The 24,361-nt window shown below is 42.5% G+C and overlaps 1 protein-coding gene across 1 annotated transcript; it reads left to right on the forward strand.

Annotated features, from left to right (window-relative positions):
* The first annotated feature begins 1,561 nt into the window (after nt 1-1,561).
* On the forward strand, nt 1,562-23,727 carry LOC144532195 (polycomb group RING finger protein 5-A-like). Its single transcript, XM_078272817.1, has 8 exons — nt 1,562-1,897; nt 2,999-3,095; nt 4,010-4,065; nt 6,600-6,659; nt 7,173-7,342; nt 7,630-7,728; nt 12,077-12,166; nt 23,271-23,727. Exons 1-8 carry the CDS (start codon nt 1,783-1,785, stop codon nt 23,316-23,318), a joined length of 735 nt encoding a protein of 244 aa, XP_078128943.1. The 5' UTR covers nt 1,562-1,782; the 3' UTR covers nt 23,319-23,727.
* Nucleotides 23,728-24,361: the final 634 nt, after the last annotated feature.

Below are 24,361 nucleotides of genomic sequence, written 5' to 3' on the forward strand. Positions count from 1 at the left end.
GAAACATTTACATTTACTGGCTTTCTCAGTTCATTAACTGTAACAGCTCCACTGACACCATCCCATTTAAATACATGGGTTACAAAAAGCTTTGCACATGAAACAACATGAAGTGGTTTTGCAGCCACCACTACTGAATAAAGTATCCAATATCTATATTTGAAGTAGGCAAACCCTAAATTCATTCAGCTCCATCAAAGTGGGGATAGAATGGGGGCAAATTGGAGAGGTTAGCTATTCATAGTAATGGTAATCCAGAGACGGATGCATGTAGGTCATAACTGCAACAATCCTGTTGGACCAATGTTCATGTCACTGTTAGTTAATAATAGTCACATTTATTACACATAACATGTAATGTGGAGTGGGAAAAAGATAATGCGGACACACAAGCCATGCAGCTGTCAAACAAGGTAAATTACTTTATATGTGTCAACATGATGAGTGTGTACGCCCTGAACCTCTTCATTAATGTAGAAATATATCTCTTTCTCTCTCTGGCTTTTGTTTTTAACGAGTAAGAGTAAGAAGGGTTACATTTATTTTGCTGTTCTTTTTAAAAGATGCCTGTTACAAGCTGTCAGCTATCTTATCAAACAAAGAGAAATGTTCTCGTCCTATCGTACAATGGTCATAAATCTTCCTTGTTCTATGAATGAAGCGGTATAGGCGAGTTGAAGCAGCCACGCTGTGTGTGTGTTTGACCAATCAGGGACGAGCATCCCTGCCAATCCCAACCCTATGGTTTCTGTAGTTTTCTTTTTAGAAGATGCCTGTTACAAGCTGTCAGCTTCTTCCCAGTTTTATAGATATATATTATACATATATATGTATAATATATATATATATACCTTTTACATTCCTGTTTATCTTTTTTATCTGTACTCTTATTTTTGTGTTTCATTATTTTTAGGTAACTTAAGTTCGAGCTTGAAAACTCATCAGTATTTATTTATATATATACATACAGTATATAGGAATATCTTAGAATGAATATATCTTTTCATTCCTGTTTTTTTTAATCTTTTTGATCCGTACTCTGCAGCACAATCCCTTATTTTTGTGTTTCATTCTCTTCAGGTATCCCATGTGACCGTGCGCCACTAGACGAATGAAGACGTCGACAGCGGCAGCGCCATAATGATGAACGATCTGACTGGGATGAGGCGGACTACGTAGAAGCCTTTGGCCTCACTGTCGTCAACTGACCTCTGACCCCTCGTGGATTAAAAATGGCACTTTGGCTGAGACAGGAAGGGAAGCGAGACATCTTTCTCTCCAGGAATTCTGGGAAATTAAGAAACTTGTTTGTTTGAAACAGGATTGTGTCTTTTTTTTTTTTTCCTCTCAATGGGATTAACATGGTTCAGTGAAGATGGAATAAGGTCCGAGTGGGAGATGTTCCAAAAGAAAAACTGATTACAAAATAGAATTTGAGTCAAGGATGGAGCAGGATTTCACACAGAAGGATCTCTTATCTCTGTCATAAATTGTGGATAGTGAACACTATATATATATATATATATATATATATATATATATATATATATATATATATATATATTATATATGCACTAGCCTGGACTAACATTAGCCAGTGTTGGTAAAGATTCCAGCTCTTTACACCCAACGTTAGCCTGTAACTGCTATCTTTTCCATTCCTTTTTGTTGTGAATGGACGTCTGACACTTCTAAAGCTAGAAGGTGACTCTTCCCTGGTTCCTATCTTGCTGTAGCGTTGCTTAAAAACAAAAAAAAATAAGAAAAAAGAAAACTCCAAACATGGCTGCTACAGGAAGGAAGCACTTGGTGAAAGACTTTAACCATTTCATCACCTGTTACCTGTGCCGAGGTTACCTGATTAAACCGACCACGGTCACCGAGTGCCTGCACACCTGTGAGTGAAACAACAGACACACAAATGCACCTGCAGATTTATTTGTTACTTAGGAACAGTGCGCTTTTTTCAACGACTGAAAATAAATGGCAGAAATTCAAGATAAGTTTGACATCATATTGTTTGCTTGGAATTGTCCCACCGTGCATTTTGTGAACACATCATTAGCTTGTTACCTAGCACGTAGTCAATATCCACAACGTTCCACTTCCGGGATTGTTCAGGTGCCGCCGGAAATTCAGCCGGATATCTTTCATTTCGGCCGGGATGTCCGTGCCTTCTGCTTTCTTTGTGTTGGCATTTCAATACCTGGTGGATTTATGAGGACTATGGTTAAAGGTGCCGTAGGTAGGATTGCGAACAACAGGACAACTTCTCAGTCCCTCCCCCCCCTTTCCGCTAAAGCCCAAAACGGTCTCCTAAGCCCCTCCCCCCAAAAGGGAGAATGAATGCGTGTGCATGAGTAGTGATTGACACCCAGTTTGACACCCCCCACCCCGGCCCTGATTGGTGCATCTGAACAGGGAGCGGTGGATTTTTGCAAATCACACTACAGGCTGTAGGTGGTGTCAGAGAAGCCACATTTTTATTTTGTATTTACCTGCATCATTTAGTTCTACTCAAACATAGGGTCAGTTTCAGCAAATATGACAGAAAGTTTGTTTTATAAGTAGTAGTAATTATACGAGAAGCACAGGACTGTAATGTGACGAAGTATAAGAGCACCAAGTTCCGCGTAAGGAGGTTGGGGTTGTAGATGGGTCAAACAAACACAAGCTATGTCACATTCACGTTAAACCGCGACCGTTTACGTTCTCTGGCTTAGATATGAAGACAGAAAATGCTCCCGTGGGTCGTATTAGAGGGTAGAAATGAACTCCCTATATCGTCGTAATGTTTGGAGGATTTGTTGATCTACAAGCGAGCTAAAATGTCAATGAGCGAGCTAGCAAGCTAACTAGCAATGCCCCAGGCTGCGCAGCTTTCTTTCTTTTATCGGAATACTTAAATAAGATGGCGTCAAACTGTCTAGACAAATCGTTCCCATCGGCGATACTAATTGAAACCCAATGAAATATGTTCATGTTGTTTTCTCTGCAGTCTGTAAGAGCTGTATTGTGCAGCACTTTGAGGAGAGCAATGACTGTCCTAAATGTGGCATTCAGGTGCATGAGACCAATCCACTGGAGATGCTCAGGTAATATGTACTTTCTCTTCTCTCGCTTCGTCCTCTCTTTTATTTGAATGAGCTTCTTTTTTCTATTTCATTGGTAGTTTGTCAGCCTCAAGCCACCTACACATGACAGGTGGAAAAACTGCTCTGCGCTGGCTGTTCCATAGATTTCCTATGGGGAGAGCGGTTTCCGCCCAATTAAGCACTGTGCTACCCTTGGCGTCGCGGACCGCTCAGATTTGCGCCGAGTGCTGCACTCAAAGTTCATATTATATATCTTTGACCTAGTTGCCGCTGACCTTTCAAGGTGCAACCATGGGCGAAACCACTTCCAGAATGTTCCAGCGCTGTTCTGCACCCTACCTTGCGGTTTTGCCGCGGATCATGTGTAGGCAGCTTAAAGCTCACTCTTTCTTCTTTAAGGATCTTTCTCTTCATATTAAAGACACTCTTGCTACGTTTAAAAAAAAAAAAAACCCACAAATTTAATTCCATTCACCTCAGCGACCTCCTTGGTCCTCCTCTTATTGTTCTCAATTGTGATCATCTCATCCTTCTCTTCTTAAAATATAAGAGATCCCTCTTATCTTAATTACCACCTATTCATTCTTTTTTTGATTTGTCATCTGCTTTGTCTTTTACATGTTTGGTGTTTCAACCATCACTAAATTCAACTACTCTTCCTTTGTTCCTTGATTTTTTTTGCCAAGTCATTCATTTTTTTGTTATATATTCCCTTTTTCTCTCATTTTCTATTCCTTCTTGACTTCTTTACTTTGCTTTCCGCTCACATGACCCCTCTCTCCTCTGCCTCCACAACTGCTCCCCCCTCGTAACTCCTGTCCCTTTAAATCCTCATGTTACTTCCTCTTCACGTTCTCATCATCCTCCTCTCCCTCCAACCTCCTTCTCATGCTCTTATCGCTCCAAATTCTCAGGTTGGACAACACCCTTGAGGAGATCATTTTCAAGCTGGTGCCCGGACTCAGAGAAAGTGAGTTAGCCAGATGGTTTCATCAATCTGTCTCCTCAGTTTGCAGTCCATGTTTAATTACGTGACTATTCATGGGGGGTAGGAAAAATAATTTAGTAAACGAACAGCACTCCAATCAAAGTGATATATTACAAGACATGCACAGATTTTCTTAATACGCATGAATGTAAGTAAATGTTGTGGATTATGTGCATTTAAACCAGTGGGGGAAACACCAAATTACATATGGGCAAAGAAGGAACACAATCATATTTAATCAAATGATTCTATCAGATTAAAAATCACAAAATGTCAGCTCTCTTATGACAGTCAATGCATTTTTAGTGTCTTTGCTTTGAAAAAGCATCCTTTTAGGTATTTTGCATAATTCTTATTATTATTCTTTTTGGCTTTTTGATCCTCTCATTCAACTGTTTCAGTGCTACAAATACGAATGATACATCGACACATGGGGCTTATTGAGCTATGGTTGCTGGCAGCAATCTGTTGTGTAATGTCTGTAAATACACTGTAGCATCCACCTAGCAACACCCTAACAATCACCACGAACATCTTGGCTGCCACTTGGCAACACTGTCACCAAGAGTGCCTTAGCAATCAATTAGCAATACCCTAGCAACCAACCTAGACACCCCAGCAACCACATAGCAATACCCTAATACCCATCCAGAACTAAAGCTTTGACTCTCTGCCTGAACCTGATTGGGTCTGACCCGACCATGCTGTACTTTTTCAAAATTCCCCAAGGCTTGGGTCAGGTTCATGCTGATTTTCCCGTGTTTTCTTTTTCTTTCTTTCTTTCTTTCTTTCTTTCTTTCTTTCTTTCTTTCTTTCTTTCTTTAAATGCAAACCTTATAGTCTGTGTAATGTATGGGTTGTCTAATGCTGTGCATGACCGCCCTCTTCTGAATATCTATTTAACACGCATGGAAAAAATAGCAGTGGAAATTCAGGTTTTTTAATCAGGCTCAGTCAGGCTTGGACCGACATTATGCAGGTTTGTGTAGGGTCAGGCCTGATTTTTCGGGCCCAATCATAGCTCTACCAAAAACACATCCTAACTACAAGCAATGCCTTAACCACAACCTCAAAATGAACCCATCTCAGTAATGCGATACCAACCTCTTGTCTAACAGTGTCCTCATTGCCATGTTTAATATTCATGCCCAGTAGTCAATTTTACTGTTTAATATTTCATAATTGCATAATGAGTGCAATGTTCTTATTTCTTTTTTATTAACACTGCGTATAGAAGCTAGTAAGTAATCAGATCTGGGTTCCAATATTTTAGAGAGGTGGAAGCTGAAGAGTTAAACGAGATGAAAATGCACAACCTTCTCTCTGCAGCACGGCCAACAAGAAGCCAAGTCAACATGTCTAACTAAAGCTGTGATGCTGCTGTAATTTTATGACGCCATAACTTCACCTCCACTGATGGAGCACTCTGGCACCCGGAAGATGGAACTAACATCATATATTTTAGTGGGGCTCGGCCAAGTGGTGTACAAATCAGTGTCATATGAATTCTGTTTTATGGTTTTCGAAGAGTAGATTTCTGTGTTGTTTTCTTTACCACACTACCAACAAAAAGCCTCAAATGTAAAGTTATTTAAGAGACAGAAACAACAACAAAATGCTTGTCTGTGTTGCACTATAGTTCCAAATGAGGCTGTTGTGACAAGATATTAGCCATGTGCTCCTAGTATGACGTACGTAGACAGTGTTGTATCTTTTGTATAATCTATTAAGTGCCGATGGCTCTAATACCACAATACATTCCCCTAAAAAACAGTTGTGGCAAGGCAGTATCCGCTTTCATCTATCCTTTATAATGACGTTTCCTGTATATGAACTATGTACAAATGAACTTGTATATTTTTCGAACTTAAAAGGCAGGGTTGGTTACTATTTCCATTCTACACTTTTTTATATATTGTTTGAAATAATCTTTACACACCAACAGCAATAAATAACTTATGGGCTCTGAAAAAGGAGCGAAAAAGATCCGTCATCTGTAGCTTCTGTAATCCTGTAAAAACACTCACCAATCACTGGCTCGCGCTCCGCTTGGAAAGAACCAATGACACGCCTCCTCACCCCGCTGCGCATACTCTACCCCTCCCATGTATGAGCCTGAGCTCAAAGCGCATTGGCCCCGCAATGCTAACAGTAGTCATGTTTGTTTTAAACATATGGTATTATTAGGCGTTTGCTTACCGGTGAATGAGACATGAAGTGAAATTGCAGCCCTGACCCCGCTCTGCTCTGAAGCAGCGGTGCTCGTTCCCGTCTGTGTGTGGGGCAGAGCCCCGAGAGCAGGGGGAGGAGTAAGACGCAGCCCCTAGGAGATGCTACTTTCAAATCTTGCTAGCTTTTTAACATTACCAACCCTGCCTTTAAATTGCACACTAAATTAAATTAGGAGAAACTGAGTTCTTCAAACACAAATACTTCAAACTCAAGGTCTCTACTCTCTCGGTGTCTCCATGCTGCTTGGTAACACTGTGTTTGTATTTGTTGTTCATGTGAACCAGAAGAGGAACAGCAGGAACTTGAATTCTGGAAGAAGAACCAGCCCAGAGAAAACGGCCAAGGTGAGCGGTTTGTGACTCACACTGTACATATGACCGAGCATTATGATTTTTTTTATTTTATTTTATGAATACCGTTTTTTTTGTCTCTGGCTGTACCAGGAGAAAATACGGCGTGATTGTGTGTGAAAATCGAGCATGTTTAAAACATACTAATGGAAATCTTTCTGTGTAATTTACACACCGTTTTTGGGAAGGAGGGAGGTCCGCTGGTAACACTATTCTTGGGAATCATTAGAGGAGGCAGAAGAAGGGGAGTTTTTGATTCACCAGCATGTAAATAATCACATTTTCTGCTTAGTCATGTGAATCTGGGGGATTTCAGGGAATTTCCTGCTCATACATCAGATCATACACGCCACACATGCTTTGTAGAGGACAATCATTCAATATCATCATCTTCTAATCATATTATTATGATGTATCTTAATATACAGTTTGTCTAAATTTTTATATTCAAGAGATTTGTATGGATATTTGTGTATTTGTGTGAACGTTTGTCTCAAACCACGGCAGAAAACGTGAGGCGCCAGAGGCTCGGGCTGCCTGATGTTGGAGGCGATTATGGCGGTGGTGATGAAGATGACGACGGCGGCAATGAAGACTACCACAGAAGTGACCCTCAGATAGCCATCTGTCTGGACTGCTTACGCAACACGGGACAGTCGGGGGAGAGCACTGTCACGGTGTGTGTTTTAATAATGTGTAACTTTTTCCACCAAAAGTGTAAGGGACTTACTTGCAGCCCTATCGTTTTTCACTAATGTTTCTCTGAAAGGAAAAAAATGTTAATTGGGGAAATGTTTTAGGACCACTGCTACGTTTGGAAATGCTTCCAAGCTTCTTGGAAAGTCAGTATCTTAAGTGTAAAGGTTTGAATAATTTGGGGTATTTTGCTAAAAAGTACATTCATCTTTAAGCTGCCTCTCTAATTTATTCAGTGTGTAATATAATTTGTCCTTGGTCCAATTAGGATTTGATGAAGAGGTTCATCCGCTGCTCCAGTAGAGTCACAGTGGGAACAATTAAGAAGTTTCTCAGTCTTAAACTAAAGCTGCCTAGCTCTTACGAGGTAAGTAACAGATTCAGTCCTCCAGTTCAGAAACTACAGTTTAAACTGATAGCACAACATTTAGGGATGTCTTGTCTTTTAAATTTGTATGAGACTGGACATCTTCATGTGTCTGCATGTTAATTGAAGGTATGTTGATGAGTAAGAATAGCTTAGTTTAGCTCAAATGCTGGATATCGAATGGATCAAAAAGCAGCTTTCCTCAAAAGCTTTGATATAATACATTCAAACTTCCACTATGATAGATCCACCTCATCTCCATATTGTAATTAACATATCTGTAAAGCTGTTGCTGACTACAGTTTACTCTTCTACCCAATGTACTGAGAAATTAATCGGGAAAATACCTAAATATAGACTATGATTTCATTACTGGACTGCTGTCATGTAACCTACAATTACTCATTGTCAAATAAGGCTAACTGGCTAGCTGACTACCAGCAACATTATCAACACAGTGCATTTAAAGCGTTTATTATTAGCTAGTGCAGTGGTTTGAATAGCAACAGGCTCTGTTGACACAGAAAAATGAGACGGCACATTCAATCACAGTAAATGTGTCAAATATATGAATACAATTTTAGTAAAATAACTAACAGATTTCCATCCATCCATCCATCCATCTTCATCTGCTTATCCGAGGTCGGGTCGCGGGGGTAGCAGCTCCAGCAGGGGACCCCAAACTTCCCTTTCCCATGCCACATTAACCAGCTCTGACTGGGGGATCCCGAGGCGTTCCCAGGCCAGGTTAGAGATATAATCCCTCCACCTAGTCCTGGGTCTCCCCCGAGGCCTCCTCCCAGCTGGACGTGCCTGGAACACCTCCCTAGGGAGGCGCCCAGGGGGCATCCTTACCAGATGCCCGAACCACCTCAACTGGCTCCTTTCGACGCAAAGGAGCAGCGGCTCTACTCCGAGCTCCTCACGGATAACTGAGCTTCTCACCCTATCTCTAAGGGAGACGCCAGCTACCCTCCTGAGGAAACCCATTTCAGCCGCTTGTACCCTGGATCTTGTTCTTTCGGTCATGACCCAGCCTTCATGACCATAGGTGAGGGTAGGAACAAAAACTGACCGGTAGATTGAGAGCTTTGCCTTCTGGCTCAGCTCTCTTTTCGTCACAACGGTGCGATAAACTGAATGTAATACCGCACCTGCTGTGCCGATTCTCCGACCAATCTCCCGCTCCATTGTCCCCTCACTCACGAACAAGACCCCAAGGTACTTGAACTCCTTCACTTGGGGTAAGGACTCATTCCCTACCTGGAGAAGGCACTCCATCGGTTTCCTGCTGAGAACCATGGCCTCCGATTTAGAGGTGCTGATCCTCATCCCAGCCGCTTCACACTCGGCTGCGAACCGATCCAGTGAGTGCTGAAGGTCACAGGCCGATGATGCCATCAGGACCACATCATCTGCAAAAAGCAGCGATGAGATCCCCAGCCCACCGAACTGCAACCCCTCTCCACCCCGACTACGCCTCAATATCCTGTCCATAAATACTACAGGATTGGTGACAAAGCGCAGCCCTGGCGGGGGCCAACTCTCACCTGAAGCAAGTCCGACTTACTGCCGAGAACCCGGACACAGCTCTCGCTTTGGTCGTACAGAGATTGGATGGCCCTGAGAAGGGACCCCCTCACCCCGTACTCCCGCAGCACCTCCCACAGTATCTCCCGGGGCACCCGGTCATACGCCTTCTCCAGATCCACAAAACACATGTAGACTGGTTGGGCATATTCCCAGGCTCCCTCCAGGATCCTTGCGAGAGTAAAGATCTGGTCCGTTGTTCCACGACCAGGACGGAATCCGCATTGTTCCTCTTCAACCTAGGATTCGACTATCGACCGAACCCTCCTTTCCAGCACCTTGGAGTAGACTTTACCGGGGAGGCTGAGAAGTGTGATACCCCTGTAATTGGCACAGACCCTCTGGTCCCCCTTTTTAAAAACGAGAACCACCACCCCGGTCTGCCACTCCTTAGGCACCGTCCCAGACTTCCACGCAATGTTGAAGAGGCGTGTCAACCAAGACAACCCCTCCACACCCAGAGCTTTAAGCATTTCTGGACGGATCTCATCAATTCCTGGGGCTTTACCACTGTGGAGTTGTTTAACTACCTCAGCAACCTCCACCAGGGAAATCGACGACAATCCCCCATCATCCTCCAGCTCTGCCTCTACCATAGAGGGCGTATTAGTTGGATTTAGGAGTTCCTCAAAGTGCTCCTTCCACCGCCCTATTACCTCCTCAGTTGAGGTCAACAGCGTCCCATCCTTACTGTACACAGCTTGGATGGTTCCCCGCTTCCCCCTCCTGAGGTGGCAAACGGTTTTCCAGAAGCACCTTGGTGCCGACCGAAAGTCCTTCTCCATGTCTTCTCCGAACTTCTCCCACACACGCTGCTTTGCCTCTTTCACGGCAGAGGCTGCAGCCCTTCGGGCCCTTCGGTACCTTGCAACTGCCTCTGGAGTCGTCTGGGATAACATATCCTGGAAAGACTCCTTCTTCAGTCGGACGGCTTCCCTGACCACCGGTGTCCACCACGGTGTTCGTGGGTTACCGCCCCTTGAGGCACCTAAGACCCTAAGACCACAGCTCCTCACCGCAGCTTCAGCAATGGAAACTTTGAACATTGTCCACTCGGGTTCAATGCCCCCAGCCTCCACAGGGATGCACGAAAAGCTCCGCCGGAGGTGTGAGTTGAAAGTCTGACGGACAGGGGCCTCCTCCAGACGTTCCCAATTTACTCGCACTACCCGTTTGGGCTTACCAGGTCTGTCCAGAGTCTTCCCCCACCCCCTGACCCAACTCACCACCAGATGGTGATCGGTTGACAGCTCCGCCCCTCTCTTCACCCGAGTGTCCAAAACATACGGCCTCAGATCAGATGAAACGATTATAAAATCGATCATTGACCTTTGGCCTAGGGTGCTCTGGTACCAAGTACGCTTATGAGCATCCCTATGTTCGAACATGGTGTTCGTTATAGACAATCCATGACTAGCACAGAAGTCCAACAACAAACAACCACTCTGGTTTAGATCAGGGAGGCCGTTCCTCCCAATCACGCCTCTCCATGTGTCTCCATCATTGCCCACGTGCGCGTTGAAGTCCCCCAGCAGAACTATGGAGTCCCCGACTGGAGCCCCATGCAGGACTCCACTCAAGGTCTCCAAGAAGGCCGAATACTCCGAACTCTTGTTTGGTCCATATGCACAAACAACAGTCAGAGTTTTCCCCCCCACAACCCGCAGGCGTATGGAGGCGACCCTCTCGTCCACCGGGTTAAACTCCAACGTAGCGGCGCTTAGCCGGGGGCTTGTGAGTATCCTCACACCCGCCCGGCGCCTCACACCCTGGGCAACTCCGGAGAAGAAAAGAGTCCAACCCCTATCCAGGAGTATATCCAGAACCGAGACTGTGCGTAGAGGTAAGCCCCACCAGATCTAACCGGTAGCGCTCCACCTCCCGCACAAGTTCCGGCTCCTTCCCCCACAGAGAGGTGACATTCCACGTCCCCAGAGCCAGCCTCTGCTGCCCGGGTCTGGTCCGTCGAGGCCCCTGACCTTCACTGCCACCCATGTGGCAGCGCACCCGACCCCAGCGGTTCCTCCCACAGGTGGTGGGCCCATGGGATGGAGAGATGTCCGCCACGTAGCTTTTTCGGGCTGTGCCCGGCCGGGCTCCGTGGCAAACCCGGCCACCAGACGCTCGCTGACGAGCCCTCCATCTGGGCCTGGCTTCAGACGGGGGCCCCGGGCTTCCTCCGGGCAGGGTCACTTCATCCCTTCCTCGATTTTTCATAGGATTTTTGAACCGAATGAATAACAGATTTCCGCTTTAACAAAATAAACAGAACATCTAAAGAATCAAACATGGACCACTCTTAGAAACTTGATATAATGTTGGAAAAAGCTGAAACTATAGCAAATGAGTGAAGGTCTCACTTGTGCGAAGAACAAAGTCAAGTCAAACTCTGTCCAAGTTAACTCTAATTCTCAAACCAGTCAGTGTTTATGAAGCCAGATGCTCATTAATATTCCATTCCAATTATCATTATCAAGAGTCAGCTTTATCGTAGGATTAGAAACGCTTCTAAAACTGAAACACACATTCAGCGCAGCCTCCCACACATTACCACAGTGAACTTTCCATTTCATTTCATGCATGAGGACTGAGTTCCTTTTTATTTTATCAGTTTCTCTCTTGTCAGGTTTTGGCACCACATTGTAATTGTTACCCTGTTTTATTAAATTAACGTCTTTCTTTAATCTCTTTCATTTTATTTTGTAAAAAGTTACTCAAATTAACTCATTTCTGATATTGTGTTTTCCGCTTTCTCCAGCTGGATGTGCTGTGTAACGGAGAGATCATGGGCAGAGATCACACTCTGGAGTTCATCTACATGACCCGGTGGAGGCTTCATGGAGAGAATGTAAGGCTGTCACCCTCACTTCCTGTTTATGTGTATGTGTTTGCATGCTTATCTGTAGATGCACTTGTGCAGGAAGCGTGTGTGTGTGTGTGTGTGTGTGTGTGTGTGTGTGTGTGTGTGTGTGTGTGTGCGTGCGTGCGTGTGTGCATGGTATGCATTTAGCTACATTGTGGGGACTCACCTCCCCAAAGGTTAAACTTTTAAGACTTTGTTCTAAGTTAAGGTTTAGATTTAGGCTCAAGTAAAGCTCAGGGTTGTGGTTAGGCATGCTTAACAGTATGGTTAAGGGTTAGGGTAAGAATGGCAGTAAACTACAGAGCAACTTGCGAGCAAGGTGCCAATGGTCCCTTCCCTACTTCCTACTTCCGGCCCCCTTGCTCAGACCTCACCCATCTTCAAAACTCGGCCTTCGTTTTTATCTCAACTACACCTCTGTACAGTATTATGACTGCATATTACGACTCTATTGCGGTGACAAAATCTGTCCACAGACAGACATATATAAACATTTTATTTATATTTATGTATCAGTTACAGGGATCTCATTGTAAACTCCTGTTGTCTGATCTCTGCGCAAATCAAAACACATCCCAAGAACATTTTCTACAGGTTTAACTATGTCCCACTTTTCCCTCAAAGAACTTTGCTGCTGTTTTTAAGACTGAGAAAGGATTTTCCACCTTTGTTTCCAAATTTTTGCATTGAGTTTTTGGAGTACAGTTGAGAACAGCGTCTCTTGTTTGCCATCGACTTACCTCTCTAACCATTGCTTGGGCAGTTCTCTCAGCAACACCTGAAGGTTGCAACTGTGCTACAATAGAACCACACTTTTAACAAATGACACTTGGCAACAGAGGCCTGGCTGGTTACTGGAGTGTCTGTACAGACTGCCTGAGAACTTGAAGGCTCATCACTTTCTTTTGAGTGTCCACATTGCCAATAGTATTAAGTGAACAAGTGTCCTTGTGCAAACAAATGATGTGATTTTGAACCCTGAATGAGTTAAAAATGACAGACAGACAGACATATAAACACCTGGCAAAGTACTCAAAACACCGCCTCTGTGGTAGTTCCCGCTACAGTAGGCGTCTCTATGACCACATTTTGCCATGATGACACACACACAGAGACTCACAAGGTGAAATTAATACTAGCGTCCCTGTCCAGGCTGGTGATAAACAGAATGCTCTCAGAACAACTACTGTGGGTGAGTTTGCTCAATTCTTGATTCTAAATAGTTTTGAAGGAAGAACGTTTTTATTCAAAAAATCTTTCATGACTCAGATTCTGTAAATGGCAGAATTCCAACTTCAAGCCGGCTGAAAGGAGACTTTTGTCAACGCTGTTTTGGTAATTGTTGTGTTCTTTGTATAAAACCAGTCACTTTTTAAACACTTTTCTTTTAACATGCTTGAAAGAAAGTTTGACTTCCTTTTATTGTACCTCTCATGCCAAAGCTCCCCTCATAACACTGACAAACATTAATGTCTTAAACATTTACACACTTAGACTCTTTCTAAGCCTTAATTCTGTCCTTTTAACTACACACTAACTGTATACTCAAGTGCCACAGGCTTACATTCTGTTTGGTTTCCACACCACTTTGAACAATGCACACTCGAGAAGTACACTCATGTAGAAACTTAAACTTCAACTTTTTTTTTTTTAACGAAACGAAGACTAGATAAAATGTCCTTACTTTCAAGGTCTAAAATGTTCATTGGTCCTCACAAAGATAGATGTACAGACAGCAGACAGCTGGCACCACAGGAGGCCTCAGATACCAGGTCAGGAAGAGGAGAGGAGGATGATGGGATGAGGAGCAGGGCAGAGAAGAGGTAGTCCGTATGAAGTGAGAGACGTAGAAAGTCTGCACTTTCTCAGCTACAGCTGCACTAACGTGTCCACTTAAAGGAATAACATAACTACAACAGAGTAATTTGCTTCCACATTATTTCCCCCACACACAGGAATCTTATATGTATAGATGTTCTGTATATTCTTTTGGGAATGGGTGGAAATTAAAACATTATTTTATGTATTATTCCTGGTCATTATATAATCATGCAGCACAACAAAAGTCAACCATTCTCCAAATTATTGCTTGATAAAGTAAATTTCTAATTTAAAAATAAACCTAATCAGGCTTATGGGCATAAAACATCGCCGTCTGTTTTCCATCAACACAGACACAGTTTGACCTTAGTAATCCAGTTTGAACTGACATCTTTCTTATGTAATAATGCAATACAGATTCTCTCTTTAGCTTAAACAGATTGTAGGTCATGTCTTTTTCCATCTGGGCATTATAACATGTTATGTTTTCGGGTTATCCGTGCGTCGTGAACACCATATCTCAGGAACGCCCCCATGAGGAGTTCTAAGTAATGACAACAACACTGTCGGCGCATCCACATGACGCAAGCCTTTGGGGATTGCTCACCACAAAATAGCAAGAATTCCTACTCCTAATACGTTACAAAACCCATTACTAACCTGTTCAAGAGCAGTAAGGCGATATCCGTGTCTGACCTCAATCCCTTTTCTTTTTTCAGCGCTCTCTAACTAGGAAAAGCCGCACCAATGGTTATCCGTGTTTGTCTTTGCAATTGGGTACTTTCACTTTGTAGGTCTTTTCTTAGCAGTACAATCACTGACAGAAACATTTCGTGGGAATTCCTCTGGTTTTCAGCCATGCTTCATCTGTCTTCTTCGTCTCCAAAGCTGAAGGCTGCTGTTGTCCTTTCTCAGCGGTGATGCAAAATGCATCACTCAAGCTGCTGCACGCTAAAGTCACCGGACTACCCCATTTTGTAATCATAGCCATACTGAGAATTGCAGAAAGAGTTTTGTGGAGAAAATAGGCTTAGGGAATGGACAACCGGAGGAAAATAGGGGAGGGTCATGTCTTTTTATTCTTTGCTGAGGGGAGGGTCATCCAACATTTTTCAGTCCAGAGGGGGGGGGGGTCACCCAACTTTTGTATTCATGAAACAGCAACATTTCAAAGTGGCTTGTTTGGTCCATATTTTTCCATGTAGCTCTTAGTTTCGGCCCTCCTTCGCTACCAGATGGGTCTGACCCATGAGGTTGCCCCCCTGGTGGCTGAAACGGGCAATTGCATTGTTTAAAAAATGAGTGGAATAATTACGTCTGACATGATCAGATATTTTATAAATATCTTAAATAACACGGAACAACTAAATGGTGGTAGGTAATACATCTGATTTAATATACTGCTTTAGTAAAAAAAAGTATTTCCTGGCTGACGATGGGAGCAGCAGGACGTAAAAAACGAATATTACTGTTGCTAGTCTGGACATCTTGCCGTGCCAACCTTGCAATAAAGGTTTCCTAAATGCCACATTTGATGTCAGCTTATTAATTGATTCCACTTTGTTTAAACGGCGAAGTGGATGAAGCCTAGTGATATGAGTCCATAGCAACCAGTTTGTGTGTTGAATGTTACCCAGAGTGCCTTGCTGAATGGTCTCAATATTTTATTGTTTTATTTCAAGTGAATACTAGTTTACTAGAGGAGTAACTTAGTATTTGAAGTAATGCAGTAATGCAGGAAGTGTGCATTTAGTTTCCATGCTTATTGTGTTTCCACAACAATGTTTGTGAGTAAATCTACTGAAATGGCCCCCCCCCCCCACCATAACAGAGGAGTGGGATGCGTTAGATGAGAATGCAGAGGTTAAGTCACATATGTCATGGCTGTTAAAAAACAATGGGAATCTGTATATTTGCCAAGCGCAAACCAGTACAGAAGGTATCGATACATTTCTGGGGGAGGGTCATGCCTTTTTTCCAAATTGTTTTGGAGGGTCATAGAAATTTTTTTACTGGCGAGGGGAGGGTCATGTCTTTTGGCTAAAGGTCCCAAAACTCCTCCAGTGGCCAATCAATAACGAACAGTCCCTTAATTAGCTTTGTCTCGCCTCATTTGGCAATGGCTCGAGTGTAACCCACGTTGATATAAAACTGACGTTAATATAAAGTAGTCGCTCACTACAGCTTTAAGGGAATGTCTTCAGGATGACAAACATTTGCTAGTTTTTGTATACAGTGGCATATGCCGTGTAGAACACACATTCACTTGATTTGAAGGCTCTGAATTTGAACACCAGACAACGCCTTTTTCAGAGTCAAATTAGTTGCTTTTTATTACCTAGCTCCATTTTGAGCTAAATATCTTTTCGTCAGTGTTTTCTTCACCTCTGTTCTGCCCACCACCCATGTTCCAAAACAACAGACCGAAATCAGTCTGTCAGAATTATTTATGTCCCTCCTGGTGAGTCAGAAGGATAAACACCAGGAAATTATTTTTGAATCCAGTTTGAACCATCTGCTTAAGGACGAGGTAGGGAGGGGAGTGACGGAGAGGGCGACAGAGACAGATTGAAGCTTGAGAGTCAGGAATGGAGACAGAAGAGGGTGAGAAAGACGATACGAGTCATTCATCAGTCTCATCCTTCTGACAACTCCGCAGCTGGACTACATTTTATTCGTCCGACGCCGAGACACGCTGAGGCCAGTCGGGACGGCTGCACACACACGCGGCATTTCGGGACATCATTTTGTCACAACAGGAGTCACACAGCCTTCTGATTGCCACCATGGTTATTTAAGAAATAAGACTCAATGTACCTGGGAAATACTGATTACTGTCCCTACTAAGATGCTTGCTAACATTTCCTTCCAAAATTAATAGATGAGATAAATGATTTGTCAATCTTTCTCTAATTTAAGAAGCATCACAAAAGGCATACTACCACTGACTCATTTGTCCCAGCAACCCTGTCTCCGTTAAAGCAAATATGTTTTGGAAAATAAATTAATTGCCAACTCGACTACGTTGGAATTGGAACAAAGTCATTTTTCTTTTAGTTTCATTAAATGCGATATCCTATTACAGCCCAGACAGGAGAAGGTTGATGGGGGTAGGGAAGGATGGTGGTTTAGGTTTAATATTCAAAACGTCTCAGGGGACAAGCTTTCCCTGTTCCCAGTTATATTGGATTGCATTAGATTATACAAGTGTACCTAATAAAGTGACCATGCTCTAACTAAGCCAATGATAGAAACACATCACGCACCAAATCACACACTTCTATAAATCAAGGGCAAATCTGTATTGGCATAAATATAGTAGAGGGAATGTAGTAAATATTGAAAGGATTTTAAATGTGCTATAACATACCAATCTATTCAGTGTACAAAAATGTATTATGGGCTACACAATACGTGGCTAAAATGTGGAGTATAAAATGACACAAAATTGGCTAAATTCAAAATGTGTTGTCACATGATCAACATCCTAACAGTAACAGTAAGTAGGAAGAGGCAAGTGGTGATAAAGAAGACAGAGACTCTTGACCTGACCCCGACTGTCCAGATACAAATGTCCTAAACGACATACCTCACAGTCTAAATGTCACATGGTTGTGTTGGGTCTGTGCTTATTCTGTTCAGACAAAAAGGTCAAATCCCTCCCAGATTAGATTAGAAAGCGTAATCACATGTTTTTAACCCTTGCGTTGTCTTCCCATCGACCAGGAAACTTCCTGTTTTTCTGGGTCAAAATTTAAAATAAAAACTTTTTTTTCAACCTTTTGGTCGTCTTTTTCGACACTTCTGTCATTTTTTTCCTTAGGTTTTGTCACTTTTCGATGTTTTTGAAGCTTTTCCCGACGTTTTGTCACTGTTTCCAAAGTTTTTGTCGATTTTTTTCTGCGCTTTTTGACGTTTGTTGTTTTTTCCCCCCACGTTTTTGAATCTTTTTTCGACGTTCTTTTATCATTATTTTTTTTCAAATGCTATGAAATTGAACAAAAAAAATAGAATTCAATGAAAGTTGTGAACTGATCATTTATTTTACTTGTGAAGAGCGTTGTATAGAACCATCCAAGTTACTCTTTTTTGACAATTTGGTTGAAAGAAAACCCAAATTTCTGATATAGAAGCTTTTTTAAAATGGGTCAAATTTGACCCGAGGACAACAGGAGGGTTAACCACAAAATGTGTTTCTGAGATCAGCCGAAGCTGTGACAGACTCGTTCCACTCGTCCTGTAATTGAGAGCAGTGGATTCACCTCATTAGCACTGATCAGTTTCAGGTGTTGGCACCGTTTGTTCAGAAGTAGGAAAGTTTCTGGCCTGAATGATGGAACAAAATTTAAGAATGAAACCCAAAACCGTTTTCCTAAACACCTTCAAGCAAGTGCTCCATCCAGAGAAAGCTGAACCTCTTCACAACCTCAAACACAGGAGCTTAAAATAAGGCTCTCTTTCTAGGAGAAGTCTAAACAACAAAAGGGAAAATAGTGCCTTAAGACAGTGTTTTATCAGAAAGATGTTAATTGGAGAACATAAAATCCATCTATCAATAGTAGCTCTTGGTAAATTAATTCTCAGCAACTGTAGCTTTCCCCATTGTGGGATTAATAAAGGATTTTGAATCTAAGGCAGAGAAAACCTAGCCTCGTGAGAGTGTCCTGATCTCGCGAGCTCCAGTTTTTCACTCGCAGATCAGTCTGACATCTTGAGATAGAGAAAATTTGGAGCCGGTCGCCAAACGACCGACCAATCAGCGTTGGTTTTGTGGTGGTTTTAGGTGTGACGCAGCTAAAAGCGACTGTTCAGTCTAAACAACGTGGCGGCTTTGTACGGATGAGATGAGCGTAGCTATCGCGCAAGTTTTATCCGAATTAGAAAGTATTCCTTCATTGAAAGAAGAGCCAAAAACAGCATTGGAGGTTTTTCTCGGAGGAAAAGATGTTTTTGCTCTTCTCCCGACTGGTTTCGGCAAGAGTTTGATATATCAACTGGCTCCGCTACTCGTGAAGAAAATTAGCCTCGTGAGACCGTCCTGATCTCGCGAGCTATCTGGTGGAGTCAGGTTAGTGATAGACAGATGGTTTATCGGCAAATGCGAAGCAATCCATCTGGCGGAGTCAGGTTAGAGAAAACCGTAGATGTAGTTAATTGCAAGAAGACATTTCATCTCATTTCCCTGAGTAAGAAATGAGTACACAGACTGGCTGCTGTATTACTTGTATAGTTTATTTCAATTTTAGCATTTGGATTTGACAAAAGAAAATACATTTAAAAAGTTTGTTTGCTGGTTGAAACAACAGTGGTGGCATTTCGTCCTTTGCTCTTCATCGAAAAGAGTTATACTTAAAATGCACACTAGCTAGCATCTCACGCGCTCGCCCAGTGCCCTTCTTGTTCCTAATGATTTTGTTGAACCCCCCCGCCCCCTGTGCTTTCCTTACGCATTGCATTTCAGCCAAAATTTCCACTTGATCAGCACTTTGGTTCATGACAACAGATTACAAGGACAGATGTCCTGATTTCCATGAAATGTGTTGTCAATATTCAGGGTCCCCAGAGAAGAAACATTTACAGTAGAATATATTAAGTATGAAAATCACACAACCCTGAAGGATATGAATTATGCAAAAGCAGTTAATTCAGTAATTCTTGGCTGAACCAAAGAGTTTGACAGCAAATTTTGTGATCAATTTTTTCACCCTTGTGGAGTGTTGCTGGTGCAGCAAGTTGGATGGATCTACGATTATGTCATTTTGCACCAGAACAAAATGCCTTCAATGTAGCTGACAGCTGAACAAAATATGTTTTAGTGCAGTATATTTAAATTGTTTTGGAGACAGAGATGCTGAGTGAGAGATGCAGATTACAGAGGCACAGTGACAATGTGGTTAGGTTGGATTCAGTGTTGTTCTTTTTTTTTTTTCTGAGGCATGATGCAGCAAAATGCAGAAGGCTGGAGGAGATGACAGCAGCTGTTCTCTGCAGCACCGGTAGCCTCGAGCTGCCAGAAATAGGAGACTGACTCCACAAACAGGAGACACGCACGCTTCACTTTGCAGCCACTCTCACAAACACTTGCCGTTTTTTCTTATGAAAAGGGAATCTCACATCTTTTGACTGTTTCAAATGTGCTTAACTGTTAGAGGAGGCAGGAATGTACGAGCAGTCAGCTTTGACATTTACATTATTTAAACACAATGATGGATGCATTACTGAAAGAGCCTACAGGCCACGAGCCCACACAGGGGCCTGAGAAATCAGGGGTCCCCTGGGCCAAGACATCTATATAGAGACTGTTAACCGAGATGAGAGAAAAACGTGCTCTGGTTTATTGGCATTTCTTTAAATTATTTAAAATCATCTTGGATGGAGCCACAGTGCCGCTGCAAAATAGCCTCGGGAAGGAACTTGTTTTGGTGGAACGTGTGTACGTTCAAAGGTTGTTTTAGTCGTGCAACAGAAAACTCCGATTGGACAGATAGTCTAGCTAGCTGTCTGGATTTACCCTGCAGAGATCTGAGGAGCAGTTAACCATAGTCCTCACAGATCCACCGGAGGTTAGAACGCCAACACAAAGAAAGAGGAAGGGGACGGACATCCGGCAGAACTTCCGGCATCACCGGACCAATCCGAGAAATGAAACGTCGTGGATATGTCATAGTAGGAAAAGCACAGGTGTATTCAAAACCATTAATGATGGCTGTATTCCACTTAGGAGAGGCCCTGGTATTGAGCATGCTGACTCACTGAAATAGCTTTCTGGGACACTTGATGGAATTGAATCATCGTTAAGGTTATCAATTTCAGCTGTGCTTTTCCTACTACGACAAGTCAAAATGTCTGCTGTGAAAAAGGTCCGTTTTGAGAGAAAACCAGAGTAAAAATGAGGTGTTAGTCTGGAGACAAGCAAAGAGAAGTAGCAAAAAACTAGGGACTAGAAAACTCTAGAAACTTGTTGGTCTGAGGTTCCATACCGTGACTGGTAAGCAATAATCTGGTGTTGAGTCTCTGGAAGCCTGGAGTCTTTATGCCACAGGTAATGAGGAGATATGATCCAGGCGTGCTCGATAGGATTCACATCATTTCGAGGAGACAGACTTGCCCTCACGTTTTTAACACACTTTGCATTTCTTTGTTTGAAAACAGCCATAGGATTATAGTGTTTGTTTCTGATAGCTGATTATATTCTTGGTCCAAGTTACCCTGATAAAGAAGATTGTTGATTAAAAGTTATTTCTGTAAGTCCAATAACAATAACCTGCACGGCTGCATTGATCACATTTTGTCTATTTTTCTGCCTCTGGCGCAGCAAGATGATGATTAATCCCACTCACAATGCCCTGGTTGGTTTTCCATTCACAGAAACAGCTGAGCACCAGACCCATCTAAATCACACAAAAAAGATCAGAGACTAATGATTGTTCTGAAATGTGTAGGATTTTAATAATCTTGACATGAATGAGTTGAAAGCAACACATCCAGAAAGTAGACTGTACCATTGGTCAATGGGATTGTCTAATTTGTCTACACAAAGTTATGCCATCTGAAAAATGATGCACTAAAAGTACATATACAGGCTTTTTGTTGTCTCTAATTAAAAGCTAAATTACATTTTGATAAACAGGCTTACCTCTGGATCTATTTGATAATATGCTCCAGCAAACCTAAAAGAACGAGTGGCTTGTTCCACACACTCAGTTCTCTGCGTTTCATATCGAACGATAACCTTTTCAATTGAGCTTCAGCAGAGCGAGCAGCAGCCAGACCTTGATTCCTTTTTTTTCTTATATGGCTCTTCTGCATCAGGCACTTGGCTTGTGTTCCTGCAGAGCAGAGCCAGGTGGATCCTGGACGCTTTAATGGAAACGAGGTTTACGTTCTTCTTTAATTCTGAACTCAGGAAAACCTGCTGTTTGACATCCAATGAAAAAGGAGTCGCCCGGTCTGTCATTGGACACCCGAGCTTCAACTAACGGGTTAAAAAGTTGGGAAATGTATCTGGCTCGATGTGGCTGCAAATCTAACTGAGATTTATTCTGCACAGGCACTTTCACAGCCTCAAGAATGAATATGATACTTGAAGCTCTCTTCATGTTTCCTTTTGGCCTAAATTCAATTTTATTTATAGTATCAAATCACAACAAGTAGGTCTAGACCACACTCTATAATTTACAAAGACCCAACAATTCCAGTAATTCCCCCAAGAGCAAGCATTAGCAGTGGCTAATGCGACAGTGGCGAGGAAAAACTCCCTTTTAGGAAGAAACCTCGGACAGACCCAGGCTCTTGGTAGGCGGTGTCTGACGGTGCCGGTTGGGGGTGTGATGAACATGGCTTGATGATGTGGCAATAATAGTCGTAATAAAGATAGTGGAACGATGACCACAATGGTAGTCGTAGTAGTTCATGTCATAGTAGGGCACAGCAGGGCGTTATGGGGTGTAGTGTGGCACAGCAGAGCATGGGTGGACGCGGAAGGACGCAGCAGGACGCAGCCGGACACTGCAGGGAATCGCAGAGCGTAGCTTGGTGTAGTGGGTCCACAGCGACAGCTGCACCCAAGACCCAGGTCTTGGTGCCACCCTATTCCAAGGCTATATTCTGGGTGAAGACGAAACATAAGGACTCCGGGGAGTAAACTCCCCAGAGCTAGGTTAAACCACTTAAAAACATTAAACTTTTTTATCACATCTCTCTCAGTTGCTCCTGTCGACTGTTCTGTTTACAGCGTGATTTAAAAGATGATTTCTACCTCTCAGGGGTTTATTAAAGAATGTTATGGTATGGAACTTGACATGATGTGACCAAATATGAGATTCTATATGAATTTCTAGGCTAAACACACACTGTTATTGAGCCTAATAGGTTTTATAATAGGAGTTTTATTTTTCTGCGACCAAAATGTAGATATTGTACTGTCCCTTTTTTTTGTTTTACTGATTTAGTATTTTTTACATTGCCTTTAGATAGATGACCAGTGCATTTACTGTATTATGAACATTTAAATATGACACACTATTAGTGACATTTAGCTAAGACTTTCCTCATTCTGTGTGTGTGTGTGTGTGTGTGTGTGTGTGTGTGTGTGTGTGTGTGTGTGATGTTGTATCAAATTGAAAATATATGCTGTGACAACTCTTCTTGCACCTTGTGTGTAATTAATTATTCCTCTCGGTGTTCCAGCAGCTGTGTGGAGCAACGTTTGAACATTGATTCTCTCTCTTCTCTGAAACGGTTTCTCTTTTTTCTGTCTCTCCCTTAGACGTATCCCATGGTTCTTGAGTACCGGCCACGAATCGACTTTGGCTGAACCCCCGGCTGCAAGAAGAGGACCACACGCACACAAACACACACACACACACACACACACACACACACACACAGGCATATGCAGACGTACATGACAAGTATATAAAACATTAGAAATGCGTACATTTGCATATGGACAAACACAAAACACACACAAACACCAACATACACTCGCCCACCATGTGCAGAGAAAGAGATTTAAATGTATTTTTGTACAGCCAATGATGAAGTGCATACGTTGTCATGCTAAAGAGGTTTTATGCTACATAGAATAATATATGCTATAATATATGATATTTTTAAATGTATGTCCCTGTGCCTAAAAACCTGTCGAGGTCAGAAATGAAGTATGACCATATCTTCACTTTGCCTGTCTAACTCTGTAGATTAAATGTTGATTTTCTACTGTTGATGGCTGTTTTTATGTTCATGTCTCTGCAGTTTGATCACATCCACTGTCACTATCTGAAGGCTAACACAGTGGTTCCCAACACTGCCGGGTGGGCGGAGTTATTATATTAGGCGCAGCGCCACTAAATATGAATAAATAATGCATAGTTCTGCTGCACTGCTAGCAAAGCATAGACACGTTTGTAAAAAAAAAATGGTAGGACCCGAAAAGCTTCCTCCTACTCCCTTTCAGACTAGTATTTATTTAAGAGTATTAATTTATTTTACTTATTCTTGCTTCTTTTTTCGTAGTGAACTGCTTTTGTGTCTTGTATTTTTATTTTTTTTTGTTTATTCTTTTGTATGTTGTTCAAAATAAACTAGTAATTCAATCATTCATTCAAAGGATTGCCAGGTAAACGTAAAGCAGACGATGAAGCCCCTCCACAAAACTACCACAACTACCAAAACAAAGGCAAGAAAATACTTGGTGTTGCACACATTTTTATCCAATGCCTACCATACACTAGAAGACTTTGAAAAGACTAAAGTCTGACACCATCTCACATCCAAGGCTATATTCTGGGTGAAGACGAAACATAAGGACTCCGGGGAGTAAACTCCCCAGAGCTAGGTTAAACCACTTAAAAACAT

Source organism: Sander vitreus, chromosome 17, assembly GCF_031162955.1.
Source record: "Sander vitreus isolate 19-12246 chromosome 17, sanVit1, whole genome shotgun sequence".
NCBI lineage: Eukaryota > Metazoa > Chordata > Actinopteri > Perciformes > Percidae > Sander > Sander vitreus.